Source organism: Cyprinus carpio, chromosome A9 (assembly GCF_018340385.1).
Source record: "Cyprinus carpio isolate SPL01 chromosome A9, ASM1834038v1, whole genome shotgun sequence".
In the NCBI taxonomy this organism is placed as follows: Eukaryota; Metazoa; Chordata; class Actinopteri; order Cypriniformes; family Cyprinidae; genus Cyprinus; species Cyprinus carpio.
In genome coordinates this window covers 19,643,002-19,660,429 of record NC_056580.1, presented here as the reverse complement: position 1 = coordinate 19,660,429, position 17,428 = coordinate 19,643,002, and the positions used below count along the sequence as shown (strand labels likewise).

Sequence of the window (17,428 nt, the reverse complement as noted above, 5' to 3'; positions counted from 1 at the left end):
GGAGAATAAAAGTCTCCTTAAATTATATTTTTTTCGCCTTTACATTTAATGCAATATATTGCAGTATTTTTCTGACAGACGCATCCACTTTCGAAAATTGGGAGACTGTTTCAGTGTCTGTTATATAAAGTAGTTTATCATAATTATTTGACATCCATTTCATTGAGTGCAAAAAAATGCAGTCGGTTTTTATTTTCAAACAGCCGTTTAGCACCTTTTAATATTTTAGTTTTCAGTTTTCAATTTACACAGTTGCTTCCCCCTTCAGTAGAGTGGTACAATCCGCTCATTCTGAGCAGCGCAGCAGACAGAGATGAAGCGAATAACAGTCCGGGAGAAGATGAACTACATACTTGTATACTAAACCGCACTAAACTGGATCATGGTTTTGTTACACGGATTCTCTATTCTATACATACTATTTTCACGTGAGTTATTAATCTGCATTCTATTTGGTCGCGATATAAAAATATAGGAAACTGGAACAGCTAAAGCAACAGGTTGAGAGCTTAGAAAACCTTGAGCCCGGCTTTATTTGTAGATTTATCACGGGTCCTTGTGACGGATGTACTATTAACCATTTTCATTTAAAACTGACAATGAATTTACAATTTACACTTTTTTAAAAAAAATTAATAAAATCTAATTTTTACAGTTTTTATTGTTAAATTAGTCTGTTACATTCAATACAAGTTATTAAAATTATTACTGATTTAAATCAATATGTATTTCCGTTCAACATAATTTAGTCATCTTTATTAATGATTATTATAAAATGCCTGCATATGTGTAATGTATAAAAGGGACTTCACAATTCTTTAATTATAGGTCATAGACAAACATTTAAACTGTTTAACATTCCAAAGTTTAATTGTGGGAGAGAATTGAAGGAAGTGCTGCTGAAATGTGTGTCAGGGAGTGCAGCTGCATTGTATCAGTTCTTGGATGGGTGGATGCAAAAATACAGTACATGATGGTTGTTTTATGAGCATTTAAGTGGCCAACTCTGTGAACTAAAACTACACTTAAAAAAAAGTCCTCTCAGTGAAGAGAATGTGTGAATTTGTATAAATATTTTAGAAAAACGTTGTTTTGAGTTGGTAAATTGCTGAATACTATTTTCAATATTATGTAACGCCTCCCTGTAATAGTTTAGTTAGCATCAGCAATTCATTAACACATATAATCAGGTAAAGTTCTCTTCTACTAATGGCTTGGTTTAAATCTCTTTAACCTAACTGGCTGTTCATGGATGACCGAATCAATGAGTGTATCTTATTGGTGGGACCTCAACATCCCCCTCCTGCACTGAGCCTTAGTGGGTGGGGGTTCACCATAATGCCAAACAATGAGTAAAACAGGCAACAGAGAGAGGACAAAAGGAGGACCCCATCTACCCTGAACAGAGCATTAATGAATATATTCTAGAATTCTCGCCTCCATTCCCTCAGCAACACGATCATTCTAAAATACAGTTGGGAAATGCTCAGGAAGTTGCTCCATTTCCTCTTGGTCAACAATGAATGAGTGAAGATCTCATCCAAACATCTGTGGTGACTGGCTGTTGTATGTTTTTATGCGGTGTGCTCCACCCTTTGACGATAATTAGAGTATTTCTTTGTTTGTGGGAGAGACCTCCTCCCTACTTGTTCTCAACTTGATCTGTTGTAAGAGTTTTCTCAGAATATTTCGGTTTCACCACCCCAATCCAGTCAGACAGTCAGAGAAGGTGACGTCTCTCCAAAAAATGACAGCCCCCGCCTCTCTGCACCCCCTGCATAGGATGGAATTTAACTTTCTTTACTCACACGTCTTTCTTTCTTTCTCACTCTATTTTTCACTTCAGCAGATCCTCCTCTTGGGTGCTTCTCTGATTTTGTCCAGCTTTCTGTTCCAAAATCTCCCACACAAGGCTGGATAAACACACTCTTTCATGCTGTGAAACACACACAATTGCTGACTGACTGGATCCAGATGTGTTTAGGCATTTGTTTTCAGGTCATTTCACCTTGTAATCTCTAGCTGATAAAGTGAATGGTGTGACTAAGCATTCTCGAAAAGAGGCACTAAGCAAAATGTTTTTTTGTTTTTGTTTTTTTTTTGGCCTAGACTGAGAAAGGGCTTTTGGTAATGAACACATGACTGTCTCTGACGCTATGAAACGTACCATTACACTCAAACACCATAATACTAATCATGAACAGGTCAGTAGTCATTACAGTTGCTGCTGAAAGCTCACTGTATCTTGGAATTTGCATTACTCTCTTTGCTCATGAGTGTATTTGCTGTTCCCCTGAATTCTGTGAAAAGGATACAGTTTTGTCTAATTTATAAGCATAAGAGGCACAAATAACATTTTCTTTTTTGATAACTCTCAGACATTAAGGAACACAAATGTCACTGGTACCCTTTCAAAAGGTACTAGTAAAATGTAATGCTTTTAAAGTACTAATGTATTATCCTACAAGCTTAAAACAAAAAAGTAGCTTGTTTTAAACACACCTGCAATGTCAAAGACTTAATATGATTATTTTAGTCCCAATTCTGAATGTTTCCAACAACTGAAATAAAAAGTGTCATAATTTGGACAAATAGTAAATTCATAATTTTTATATCGGTCAGCAAATTTTAATGGCCAAAAACTTAAACAATGATTAGGCTATAATTGTGACACCAAGTCAATAACATTAATGTATATCTACAGCATGAGAGGAAGCCAAGTAAAGCATTTTAATGAATAAATGAATTAATTAATATCAATGTTAATATCAATGTAGACAAATTTTCAAGCTCAACCTTCAGTACTGTGACCCAAGTTATCTCAAAACAAATATAAGTTTATCAGTTACTAAAAACTAATATTTTCGGAGTTCTGACATAGTTTTTGTCTGCATTTTTTTTTAAATATTTTTTTACTTGCACAAAACAGAGGGTTCACTGTATTTAGATGTCTCAAACTTTGTTAACTGTGTTGCAAAAAAAAAAAAAATATTTTTTTCTTCATTCTAACTGTCTTAACGGTTTTATAAAAGCCATTATGAATTTGCAATACAAATATACCTTTTGCAAATTCTGCATATCTCAGCTTCCTGTCTCGTGCTCTACATAAGGGCTAGAAAACACTACATGACATGTAGCTATCGATCATACACTTGCCGAGCTTATAAATTGTTACAGAGATAAACTAGCCATCAGACACTAAACGACTCACAGAGTCTAAACGGATCACAGATTTTTCAAACTGTTCCAAACACAACAAACTCATGCCTCGTTACTAGGAGATGCATGACAAATGAAAACAATATGTGATATCCTCCAACTGGCTAGAGACACAGTCCGAAGCTAATAAATAAAAGTCTGTGCATGCATATCATGCATACTCACAGGTTTCTGGGAAAATCTGCAGACTGGCTCTGACTTTCGTAAACTAGTGTCAACTTGTGTAGTGTATTCCAGCCTTAAGTGTAATTGTGTTACTGTTATTTAGTAATGTGTTTTTTCTCAATCTCTTTCTCTCTTTTTGGCACAGTGCAAAGTTGTAATGGTGTACAGGTGATTGTGAAAGATGAGAAGAAGTCTGCTATGCTGTTCAGCTCCATCGTTCTTCCGTGTCATTACACCACCCACTCTTCTCAAACCGCCGTGGTGCAGTGGTGGTACAAGTCCTACTGTACAGACCGTACTCGGGATTCCTTCACATTTCCTGAGTCCCTGGGAGTCCATGTATCTGATCTGGGAGCCAAGTCTCATCTGGACTGCTCTGACAACAGCCGCACAGTCCGCATAGTGGCTTCAGCACAGGGATCTTCCATGACATTAGCAGAGCACTACAAAGGAAGAGACATCTCCATCATTAACAGTAATGTGTTTCTGCTGCCTTATAACTGTGTTTTTGTTTGTTTGTTGTTTTTGAAGAGGTTTAGCTTGAGTCAAGGTGAAGTTCAATCAAATATGAGGCAGAATATTGAATTTGATTCTAACCTTTCAGTGTTTTCAGATCAATTAGATGCACAAAATAACAACATTAGTCAGCTGGAAAGTGAAATTCCAGACTTAATGACTCACAAAGGGGACTTCCATGGTCATTTATTAACTAGTCAATTCAACAGGTTAGTCTCAAACACAAAACTGTAAAAAGGTCAACAAGTTGGCAGCCTAATAGTCAATTTAATAACATCAAGATTAGATTAAATTTAATATATTTCAAATATATATACCTGTAAATAAATATATACCTGTGACTACTCAACTGGAGCACCTGTGTGAACTTGAGGGGAACTAATTCATTAAATCGGTTAAAAGTAATTGTGAAATGACATCAGTTCTGAGAAAATGTATGGCATAATTTGTTTGCAGATGCTACTTATTTAATATTTCTTTTAATTGCAGTGACATTCATACAATGACATTTAACTGTGGCTTAATGGTCTGAATACTTCTTGGGGCCACTGTATAATAAAATCATCTTGTTATATTATTAAATTTTGAGCCCGCTCTATTCTCAAGTCTGCAATCTTGTGCATAATCCATCTCCCCCTTAGAAAACCCAGCCGACTGTGCTGTGTTTTCCTGTTCTTAAATAGGGCTGTTTTTTTCTAGGTCGCACAATGGTCAGGGGGCTGGACCTCATAAAGGTCTCACAAAACACCCCCACAGCTTTCCTTATCAAACGCAAACACCCTCTCCTCTGACTTTAGCCATCAAAGCTCTCCCTCCTCCAGTCACCTCTCCAACAAAGACTACGATTGTCCTGACTAAATATTAAAGAAAGATAATGAGGATGAATAATGTCTTGTTCCTACTGATTAAAAACGTTAGGTTCTAAAAGTAAATTGTGCAACTGACAGCTAATCTGTTTTTATGTTACTGTGGAAACCAAAAAACTAAATAAAAATATTAAAATGAGACATTTACTCCCCTACAATTAAACAAGCAAATAATTTTTAACCTTTTCAGAAGCAGATCTTCGCATTGGACAGCTGCAGTGGGGCGACAGCGGTGTGTATTTCTGTAAGGTGGTCATTTCTGATGACCTGGAAGGGAAAAATGACGGCCAGGTGGAGCTACTGGTGCAGGGTGAGTCTCATGAGGGCAGATCCTTCTCAAAAACTGAATCAGCACTACAAAAAAAGTCAGTTGATGTCTCTATAGCATGGTTTTAGAAAAGTCTGAACTGTTAAAAATGCTTGAAAAAGTGTCAGTGAATGCTGTGCTTTAGGGACTCTCAATATTTGTGGTAATTTACAGAGTTTCCTATAAAGAAATGGACATTGTTCTCCAAAAATGTTTACTTTTATGTGTGCATGCTTGGTTATTGTGTCTAAATGAATGTTAATGCCAATCCCAGTCTGAATTGCTGAGTGCACTTACAAGCGCTACCATGACAACAACTGTACAGCGCATGCCTCTCAACAGGGCTCAGATCCTTAATAAGAGACACTATTGTTCATCAGATCAGGAAAACCTCACATATTTTACTTGTCCTGGACAGGATCACTGTGGAGAGAAACAATTTGTTTGGTGCTGTGGGACTGACCCTAACAGCATAAGTTATTTCTGTGTCAGCTGGACAAAACAAAGTCAGATGCCTCATGCCAGACAAAGAGTAAATAACTGACCGTTATCGGCGTGAGCAATATAAGCCACTTCTTAAGCCGTTTCCATGGGAACGAAGGGGGTTTCAGGGGCCAGGGGATGCCAGGGCCTCTAGAACAGTGCTGTGAGGTGAAAAGAAAAAAAAACCATGAGAGGGTTAGAACTTACACTGGAGGATCTATGAGAGTGTTATGTAGACACTAAGAAGTGGAGGAAGGCACTGCCCTCCGAGTAATCAAGATTTAATTTGTTTATGAAGTGGAGAGTGTAATCTGGAGTATTTAGTGGTTAAAAGTTTGAATTTGAACCAGACACTCCCTGTTTCATCAAACTTGCTGTGTAGTCATGTTTTACTTGCAGTTTAGCTCTCGACCGTTAGTGGTGGATGCCTAGGAAAGCAACACCATTATTATTTAAATGAACAGTATTTAACAGTAATTTCTTACAATACTATATTCAGAATTCAGTCAAATGAATTAATACAATTTTACTGTAAAATCAAAACATCAAACAAAACTCAACTCTTTAGAATAATAACCCACTTATTAGCGAATTGTTGTCTTACCAAGCAGGTCCCACATTTTTTAGGTAAGACAACCAGTCGCTGTGGAAATAAGTAGGTTATTATTCTAAACATTTAGAGCAACTGTAAGTTGTTTTTTTTACCTTGGAATATAAGTTTCAATTCACTCTGATGATACACTGCCTTCTAATAAGGTGAATGCCTTCTGTTTCTTTTTCATGCGTTCCCTCAAACATCTGTTGTGGGAGTATATAGTTTGTTGAGTGGGTATGAAATATGATTGCTTTAAGGGAGCAACAAATGCACTTGTACAGATATGCACTGTAATTACAACATCAATATATTTATGAACATACAGATTCTTGGTTGAACTACCCCTTTAAGTCTGATAATAACTTGCAATCTACACTACACAGCTTGCCTTCTCTGTATCTCCGCCTGTCTCTCTCTTCACTTCTCTACCTCTCTTCGTGAAGTCCCCTTTACTCTCAGGTTATGGTTGGTTTAATGACTATAACCAAGGAGTAGAGGAGATGGGTATTATTTCTCTTCCTGTCTGCCAGCTCAGCACTTCCTGTCACTCAGGGATAAATACTGTATGTTCTGACAGTGGGCAGTTATGTTTATGGCACTCTCTCGTTCAGTTTAAAGACTTGTGACATTTTGTGAAGGCCTGTAAATTTTGAATGTGTTTACAAAGTCACAACAAAATGGAAAGAAATTTTTCTAAATGTCAAAATTAAAAAACTAAAAATATGTAAGAATGAATTGTTCTATTAAGGAAGCACATAGAATAACTTTTCATTTGATAATAATTTTAACAGATGAGATTCTGTCTTTTACACACTTGTTGCATTAGGAACTGCATACTGACAAAAAATGTGGGTCCTAAGCTAAACACTGAGGCCAGTTTAGTTGGTGAGAATGCTCTTTATTTTTGGCAGCATGCCAGTCATTGACAAAATATGCTCAGTGTAAAATAGACTGTACATCTAAAGCCATCCCGTCATTTGTCTCTCAGGGAAGATGTTTGTTGAAAGGTAACTGGACAGTCCTCTGGGATACCTTTTAATTCCAAACAATGCCAGCATTGTCTCCATGGTGATGACGTACCCTTGCCCCCCTTGGTTAATGAGGCTGTGTGATTAATTAGTCCCCAATATTCCTCCACTGAAGCCCGCTAAAGCCCCCTCTACCTCATCTCTTATTCACTCTCTTCGTTCGTGCACATTAGTGAACCTGAACTGTGCTTGGGCCAGATATAAAGACTGAACGAATGCACACATTTACATTAGCATAAGCCCTGGGAACCAGCAACATGTCAACATATCATTACTGTCAATCATTTCATACTAAGTATAGTTCAAATCTATGAATATATTTACTTACTGATATATTGATCATGACTTACTGATATAAAAATTATAATTATATATATATACACATATACATCATTATTATATATATATATATATATATATACATATACATTATTATTATATATATATATAAATATACATCATTATGAGTGATTTTAATCATTGCAAAATGGAGAAGTACTTGTATGATTTTATCAGCATGTACCCGTTTTACATGTCATATGAAATGTTTGGATCTTTGTTACGGATCTGTAAAGGGAGCGTATAAATTATTTTGTTCCCCTTGGTAAGTCTGATCATAATCTTGTGTACCTGGTTCCATTATACAAATCCTAAAGAAAACTAGGTGGGAACGTTTTTTAGTACAGAGCCCAGCACATGACATGCAAGAAAAAATAAATAAATCGTGCGCACGATTTACTAATTTGTTCCCTCGATTTGCTAATTCGTTCCCTCGATTTGCTAAATCGTGCGCACAATTTATAAATCAAGGGAACGAAATAGTAAATCATGCACCTGATTTAGCCTACTATTTTTTCCTGCATTCCAAGTGTGGGGCTCCATAGTTTAGTTCCGGTGTGGTCGAAGGAATCTATTAATTGTCTCCAGGACTGTTTTAGCTGTACAAATTGGGATGTGTTTATAAGTTCTTGTGCTGTTTTAGATGAACTCATAGAGACTGTGTGAGCTTATATTACTTATTGCGAGGATCTTGTTATCCCCAAGAAAGAAATTTGCATTTATCCAAATAATAAATTGTGGGTCACTAAATCTGTAAAAAAACACAATTATTCAGAGAAATATTTGTTTTAATAAAGGCGATGTGACTCTGTATAATGTACTACAAAAACAAGGAACTTAAACTGGCAAGGCTTAATTATAAGGATAAAGTGGAGTAAATGCTTAGCAGTGGAAATTCAGGGTTGAAGTCCACGATGGGGATGCATTCTAAAAAATGTCACATTTCTTTTGACGGGAAGCTTAATCTTGATCTTGCTAATGATTTGAATATTTTTTTCTAATCGTTTTAATATTCATAATTTTAGTCAGGAATTGACATTTTAAAAAATGTTTATTTTGAACAGAACGGTGTAAAGGTTGATAAGGACATAGTCTTAAAGGGTTAGTTCACCCAAAAATTAAAATTAGGCTGCGTTTTACTCACCCCCAAGGCATCCTAGGTGTATATGACTTTCTTCTTTTAGACGAATCCATTCGGAGTTATATTAAAAATTGTCTTTGATCTTTCAAGCTCTATCATTCCAGTCAGCGGGTGTTGCATGTATCAGTCCAAAAGAAGTTAAATAAAAGCGCCCATCCATAAAAAAAGTGTCTCACATGGCTTTATAAATATATAAATGGTACATGCATCAGAATGTTTACTGTATGTAAAGCTTGAAATTTGGACATGAAAGCTTTATTTTTAACATTCTTTATTATTTACTTTTTATTTCAATTACTTTTGACTTAAAATTTTCATGTGTTACTTTGATCATTTGCAAGCACACGTTGCACAGTCATACAAATAATGTTATGTTATATACCAAAATGCAACAGAAAAACACCACTGGTCTAAAATTAATTACTCATCCAGAGACAAGTTTGACCTTTCACCCTTTTCTTGGTATCTGTCATTGACTGCAAACACACATGCACACACACACACCTAAGCACATTACCAATCAAATGTTTGGACACACCTATGCCTTCTTTATTATTAATATTTTTAGTATAGGAATGTAGTGACCAAAATTGTTATCCACTCATGCCTGCAAAACTAATTTCAAGTATTTAACCATCATAAGAATCATAAATTCGGTGAAGTGTGTCCAGAGCTTTTGACTAGTAATGTATGCAGACTTTGTTTTCTACTTTTGCCTTTGATTTATTCTCTGAACCAACAAAAAGGCCAATCATGTTTAAAACCAAAAATCACGTTTTCATAACAGCTTTCAACTTAAACTTAATTAATCCACAGCCACTAACAGAGTAACTTTTTCATAATAACACACATTTAAGCATTTACCCACGACCCTAAACTTTGAACTTTCACCTGCTGCCCACTGCTGCAGTTTATGTCTGATCTTCTCCCTCCTCCAGGTAGGACAGGTGTGCTGGATGACATCCTGCCTGAGTTTGATTTGGAGATTATGCCAGGTACACCTACCATACCTCTCTCATCCCCCTGTCCTTTTCAGTGGGTGCTCTCACACAGGTCCTTTTCAGTTCACCTGCTTTATCTTCTTCTGCAATCAGCAAACTCCAAAATGCTCCAATCTGATCTGTTCTCTCTTAAAAAAAAAAAAAATAGAAAAGATAATTCAAAATTACAGGACATATCAATGATTGATGTTTTATAACATTACTGCACATTAAATATAGGCTACTGCATAACTTCAAGTAATTAATCACATGATTGTTACTTTTTATGGAAAGTAACACATTACTTACTTTTAGATCTCACACTCTGCTGAGGTTTTCTCTGTTCCAGAATGCTAGCAGTATACTTTATTTTAAGCCACTTGCGTTAAAGACAGCTTAACCGATTATAATGGGAGTGATAGTTTTGCTGCATTGTATCACGAGCTCGCTTGCAGAGCAGACACGCTGTCACACACACATTCACTGTGGAGATCTTTACATCACCAAACTATAATGAAATAGAGGTTTTCAACTGTATTTGATGGTAAACAAAAAAGTAACACTTACTTTCATTGTTTTACATATGAAAAGTGTATTATGTTAGGTTGGGTAAAAATACAGGTTTTCTGATCTTGACATTACTTCTTCCAACCCCAGAATCGATGATGTGCCAGTGTTTCCTGCACTGTGTAGTAAAAAAAGTCATTTTTACCTATCTTTGCTGTCTAAATCGAATGTAATAAAAAAGGCAGTGTATCACAAAATAACTGCAGAAAAAAATGCATTTCCATTGAGTTGTCTTTGCAGGCTGCAAGCAAAAACATACAGTGTGACCAGTGTAGTACGATTCACCAACAAATGACTCTAATGAAGTGGTTCTCTTTAGTGAATCAAAAACATGCAGCAGAATTCACAGACGAATGACATTTATGAGCCGTTTTTTTTCAATTAACCATTTAAAAGACTCATGAACTCTGTTAAAGGGGTTAACAGTTGAATCATTTCGATGGCTATGTGAGAGCGGTTCTTCAGTTTCACTTTCAGTAATGCACTTTATTATATATATATATATATATATATATATATATATATAAATTAATTTAATATCCCTTTATATAATATATATATTATATATATATAAATTAACTGCAAAGTTTGAGTTCTGTTGCTATTTACCATATTATTCAGATGTAAGCAAAAAGAGCATTACAACTTAATTATCAAATGTAACAAATCAAATTGGGATTTTTTTTCTTTTGATACCCAGTCCTGGTATAATGATGTAAATTTGAAAACAAACATTCCAACTTTCAAGTAATTTGGTTGTGTTCTGTTCATTATCCCAATCTTCCATAAGTACTCAGAGCCATATAATTATGAACATTCTTGAGAATAAAGTTTATCTGTGCTGAATAAGAGGTCAACAATGTATACTGTTGGAATTTTAACACCACACCCAGAGGAAATTCATCATTAGGCCCTTAGACGCTATCCCTTGTGGTTGATCATGATCAGAGACTTCAAATCCTGTGGGCAAAAATGATTTCAGGACAGCACTTCCTTCAGGATCTGCTTTTGCCACAGAAACCAAGTTTCCTGATGAGTCTTTTTTTTTTGTTTCCCCTTTAGAGTGGGTATTTGTAGGAGTTGTGGTCCTTGGTAGTGTTCTCTTTGTGTTGTTGGTTGGGATCTGCTGGTGCCAATGTTGCCCTCACTCCTGTTGTTGTTATGTACGCTGCTGCTGCTGTCCTGATACATGTTGCTGTCCAAAACACTGTGAGTACACAAACACACACATACATACTACACACACTGCCCATATACACAACCTGAAAAAGCATTCCCATTTGCCTTCAAAGTATATGAAGCAGGGAAGATGGCAAAGAGCGGCCAACCTCCTCAGATTGCCATGTATCAGCCTTACTACGTTCCTGGTGTTCCTATGGTTCCTGTAGTTCCACCAGCCGCATCATCCATCAATGGACCCACGTTGACTACAGTGTCTCGTTCAGCAGAAAACAATATAGCTGGAGGTAAGTGACAATACAACAGTCCGATGTCTGTCTAGTGAATCTGCATTTGCATTGAACAACTGCATATGGCTGAAGCAAGTCTGCATCATCTAACTCAAAATAAACTCAACTAATATCAGCTGCACTGTAACTTTCATCATAGGCTGTACAGGGTATTTAAAATGTTTAAAGGAATTTGTGGTCAGATGAGACGAAAGTGCTTGCTGTATCTGAGTATGTGAACATGAGCTAATGACAGTAGACAAATATTTGGAAATAGAATGTTAATTCAAGTTTTAAAGATACTGCCAGTGGAACAAGCTTGCTAGCATTGGGAAAGAAGCAGTTGTGTGTTGTTTATGAAGATGGTGAATGGTTTCACAATGAATGTGTGTATCAAGAAGTAAAACATTTTGCCCCCCTCTGAGTGGCAAACATTATGGGGAAATTGATTCATTTAAGTCTATGGTGTCCCTTAAATGTGAATGGTATTTTAAAGCAGTTTATTGATTTATTATTTTTACATTTAACTTAACAGAAAGAAAAATACATATAGCTGTTTATTGGTCAGTGCATTTATTCACATTTTTATTTTTAATTAATATACTGTACTGATTCCTCCATTTTATTTTTAAGTGGCACTTCTCATGCTCCATAGTTTTACTGGCTGAGTTGGATTGCAGGTGGTATGTGAATAAGACAGGGTTTTGTGCTATGACAGGCCAAATTGGAGCAGGTTAGTGAATTAAAGCAGGTTAGTAAAACTCTTTGTGCATGCTTCTGTAAGTGATGTGACATACAGCCAATTATGGTGACCCATACTCAGAATTCGTGCTCTGCTTTTAACCCATCCAAAGTGCACACACACAGCAGTGAACACACACACACCGTGAACACACACACACGGAGCAGTGGGCAGCCATTTATGCTGCGGCGCCCGGGGAGCAGTTGGAGGTTCAGTCGTGGTATAGCCTCGAACCCACAACCTTAGGGTTAGGAGTCAAACTCTCTAACCACTAGGCCACGACTTCCCCGTAAGCAAAGTAAAGGCTTAACTATGTACTGTGTGAGTGTTACATGCATGTGGCTTAACCTTAAATGATGCACTGAATGTGTGGAAACATGGACACAATAGAAACACACAGGTCATGTGTGTATGTCCACAGTGCACAGTGGCTATCGACTCCAGGCCAGTCAGGGTCAGGATGCTATGAAGGTTGTGTACTACGCAGAGAGGGACCTGGCACACTTCCACCCTACCAAGGGGGGCAGTCATCCATGTAAGCCTGTATGCAGTCAGCATGTTTCTGTACACTCTATTTGTCTGTATAAAAAAGAAAAGCTGAATTTGAGTTAAGTTGAGTTAGTGACAATCTACTTACTAATGGTCAGATGACACCTGATGGCTTGTCTAATTTATTTCATCATCATCATCATCTAAACACTCCCAATGGACCTGCCTTTTACATTAAAAACTTAAAGGGATAGTTAATTCTCAAATAATTAAAATTCGGTCATCATTTACCTTCATGTCATTCCAAATCTGTATTTTTTTTTATCTTCCTTGGAACACAAAAGATAATATCTTAAAAGATGTTTCAGTCGTTTTTTTTTGTCTATACTCTGAAAGTACGTTGTTGATAACAGATTTTTCATTTTTAGATGAACTATCCCTTTAAAATACATCTGTGATTGTGCATGCTTCTTGATCATGTCAGACAATTAGTAATATTCTAACCAAGTTCAGAATTTCTGCTGCATATTACAATGACAATAGAATTATTATTAACATTGGTGTTATTATAAAGAATGGAAAAATGTCCAGAAAGTCCATAATAATGTCATTGTGTCAGCAGCTGACAGCCTATCAGAACTGAGCTCTCTGCATGATGGTGACACGGACTTCAGACAGACCTATCGGCAGGTCCAGAGGAAGGCACTACCACCCATCAGTGACCACATGGAAGAGCCGTGTATCCGAACAGCATCGATTGGCCACGGGCTTCGGTCCTCACACTATCAGAGCAATCACTCTCTGGATGAGCATGACCACAGGTACAATTTAAGTGTGTGTGTGTGTGTGTGTGTGTGTGTGTGTGTGTGCATGATCTAATTATTTAGCAAAGGGGTTTTCAAACTGAAGACACGAGAGAATTGTTTCTTTAGCACTAAATCAGCATATTACAATTATTCCTGAAGGATCATGTGATACTGAAGACGGGAATAATGGCTGCTGAAAATTCAGATTTGACATCACAAAAATAAATTACCTTTTTAAATATATCAAAATAGAAAGCAGTTTTTTTAAATTGTAACAATATTTCATTATATTACTTTTTTTACTGTATTTTTGAATGCAGCCATTATAAGCATAAGAGACTTTTTTCAAAAACATTTTAAAAATCTTTCTAACCCCACACTTTTGAACTTTTAGTATATGCGTGCACTAATAATATCATGACTGTTTGTGCAGATGGAACTGTCGTTCTGAACACCTGCCACGCAAAGCCTTTGATGCTAGGGGGCGCACAGGGTCACTAGATGAGCTGGAAGAGTTTGCTGTATCATACGGCCCACACGGTCGTCAGAGAGGCGACTTTCGTGGACCTCAGCAAGACTTTGAAATGGGTCCAAGGTCACGGGACCATCCCATGTCATACCGAGATGGGCCACGGTATTCTCGAGATGATGATGACGACGATTGGCGTCGTAGAGGCTCACCACCTTCCCCACCAAAAAGGCGCAACACTGCCGATAGTGAGCGTTACCTTGCTCGTCAGAGGTCTTATGATGATACCTACCTGAACACTCTTCTGGAGCGCAAGTTTAGGGGCCATGGAGAGCGAGGTGGGAGGGCTGATGATGACAGTGACACACCCTCAAAAGGCAGTTCCAAGAAGAGCAGTGACTGTTACAATAGCAGGTCACCTAGCAACCGCCCAGAGGAGGATGATCCTTTACCTCCATACTCTGAAAGTGAGGCGGAGAGGTTTAGAACTCAAGAGCATGTAGGGAGGGAACGGTACAGGACTGCTGATCCTGCCATGCGGCCTTTTTCATATACACGTCCGGCCCATGGACTGTCCCATACGTTACATGAGCGCAGGGAGGACAGGGACAAACCCAGGAAACTGGTGAGTTACTTATAATCGTCTGCCCTGGTTTCTGTACATTGAAGGGTAGACAAAACTTCCTTCAAGCCTAAAAAGAAGAGACAATTGATATTATTAATATGAAAAATACAGTCTCAAATGTTAAAGAGCAAAATCCTTGAAAACAAGCTGCATCTTGTCAAAAAACATCTCAGCTCACCAACTATGTATGATTCATTCATGTTTACAGTCTGAAAATTTGAATCATTAGTTTCATAAATAATGCTCTTTTCCGACCTGTGGTCTTTTTGGTTATGTAAGGTCAAATCCAGCTAGCAACATCTCTCAATCCCAATTCCTGCATTAAATGTGCCATAAAGGGCAAAAAAAAAATTTTCTTTAAATAAAACTTGTTCTTACAGCTTAAACATTTACGGAGCTACTAGACTGACTGGTAAAATTTTGATGTTTATGAGCGGTGTACAGTACTATGTCATTTGTTTTCCAAAGAGGGACTCTAAATATGAAATTATTTTAACTGTACAGTATGTTTTTTTGTATGCTAAAATGTAAATCCTATTCTTCACAAGAATGTATGTAAATGAAAGTCCGCTTTGAATGATCAAAACGGTTGATTTCTCAGACAGGTTTAATGTGTTTTTTGTTCTGTTTGCCTGAATGTATCATAAATGGCATCACTAACTCTTTACTGCATTACACTCGCACACTAACAACGCATCTGCAAACGCATCATGGTAATGGGTGTCTAATGTGTGGCTCTTGGTGTTTTTTAACAGACTACTCATCTAAGCAGAGACTCTCTAATTGTGTGACGTCGTCAAACTGAGCTGACATCATACTAATAACATCACCGTCCAGCTGAAGAGAAATGCCCCAGACACTAAGCATCAATCTGTCAGAAAGACACATTTTATGCAGGAAACATTAACATGAAGAGCTTGGGAACTTTTCCTGGTCAAGGGCAAGAACGTGTGTTTATTTTATATATTGATTTGTGTCTATATGTCAAAAGACCTACTTTCTTAATTAGTCCTCAGACTAAAGCTGCACAAAAATTATGTCCAAAATTACTTTATGTTAAAATGAGATTCAAGTGCTATAACATTCCTTGATGTTTCTTATATCTTCAGTACTGTAATGGGACACTGTCTCTGATATTTCAATATTGCCAATGCCTTTGTTTGCACTGTACTGTACATTTTTGTCAATGTGTATCACTTGGGTCTCGAGGGAAGCATGAAAGATGATGCTTTTGATAATGTGCCATTTATTTGTATTCCACGGTTTTAAAATAATGATTTTGATATGAACACTTGCTGTTTTTTCTTTTTTTTTTCCTGATAACCTCAGTATGTTCATGATGATAAAATATCCCTGTTCTTTATAATCTATATCAGGGCATGAACACTTAGGCTACCTCTTCTGTCTTGCTTCAACATACATAAAAAATAAATAAACAAATACAGTAAGGCATTTTTCAGCAATACAGAATCTTGCCAATGCAGGAAACTGGACAGGACATAGAAAAGGAAAGGATGTTTCTTTCCAGGATGAGATTACAATACCAGGAAACATCTGATATGGGCCCTGACAGGTGTTCCGTGGTCAAACTATGTTTAGATCTCTGTAACTGTTGCTTTCTTTCACATTGTGCTATAGTTGATAGTTAATAGTTGCATTTATTATTAACTATTAATAAAACATTTTCCCGCCAATAGGATGTTTAGATTCTTTATAGCAACTCGTCATAATAAATGTTTGGTCACGTGTGATGGCAGTTTACAATCGCTTGCATGAACAGCTCATTCAGAACTTAGAGCTGGAATTAATTTACTTTTTATTTTCTTTTTTAACTTTATTTTGGGAAAATATCATGGCGATAAAGTTACATCATCAAACACATTTCCATTCTGAGAACAGTGACTGAAAAGACACAGTCTACAGTTTTCCTTTAACCAGTCTAAACTGGTTTGCTGGTCTCCACATCTAGTAGGATTTGTCTGTTGGTTGGTTTCGCATAGGTTTTGGTATTTTTAAGGGGGTGAGGCAGTCGTTCATTACTGAAAAAATAAAACGTTGTGATGACGGTATGTCGGCGTAATATGAGCTATTTTACGTCACTTTCCAGCAGATTTGTCAGATGGAGATATTATTGGGGTCAGATCATACAGTATAAGGGGTGAGATGCGAACTATGAAGTTGCCAAGAAAACGCGTTAGATTCGCAGACCGATCGGTGTATAACATCATAGTACCGCTTTGATGTCATTCACGATCGGTCTGCGCAGCGCCGTTGTAGTTTGTGAACCCTGTTACCATGTGAAATTATGTTATAATGACACTAAAGCTGTGTCGAATACATCAGCACAGCCACAGTTATTAAGGAAACAACGATACATACTGTACAGTGTATTAGTTCGATCAACATTTATCAAGAATGTACCAAACGTGTTTCCTTCATAGTTCGCATCTGACGAATCTGCTTGAAAGTGAAGTAAAACTGCTCACGTGCACGCGCACATACCCAGTTAACAACCATAGATTCCCGGTTGATCCATAACACCGGCACGTGACGCCCCCTGGTGGTTAAATATTAATAATGGCTCAAATATATTTTTTGATTCTATCGAATAAAGTAAACAACGCAATAATCCTTTTACTTTGA

At 37.0% G+C, this 17,428-nt stretch overlaps 1 protein-coding gene across 5 annotated transcripts; it reads left to right on the top strand.

The window, feature by feature from the left end:
• The first annotated feature begins 285 nt into the window (after positions 1-285).
• Positions 286-16,479, top strand: LOC109096816 (immunoglobulin-like domain-containing receptor 2). 5 transcript variants are annotated; one of them, XM_042764012.1, is made up of 10 exons: positions 286-428; positions 3,530-3,859; positions 4,957-5,076; positions 9,598-9,654; positions 11,269-11,415; positions 11,499-11,672; positions 12,818-12,931; positions 13,508-13,706; positions 14,125-14,785; positions 15,541-16,479. In XM_042764012.1, exons 1-10 carry the CDS (start codon positions 383-385, stop codon positions 15,574-15,576), a joined length of 1,884 nt encoding a protein of 627 aa, XP_042619946.1. In that variant the 5' UTR covers positions 286-382; the 3' UTR covers positions 15,577-16,479. The 5 variants fall into 5 exon arrangements, with proteins under 5 accessions (XP_042619946.1, XP_042619945.1, XP_042619947.1 ...); XM_042764011.1 differs by having other exon boundaries at positions 13,505-13,706; XM_042764013.1 differs by lacking the exon at positions 9,598-9,654 and having other exon boundaries at positions 13,505-13,706.
• The last annotated feature ends 949 nt before the right edge of the window (positions 16,480-17,428 follow it).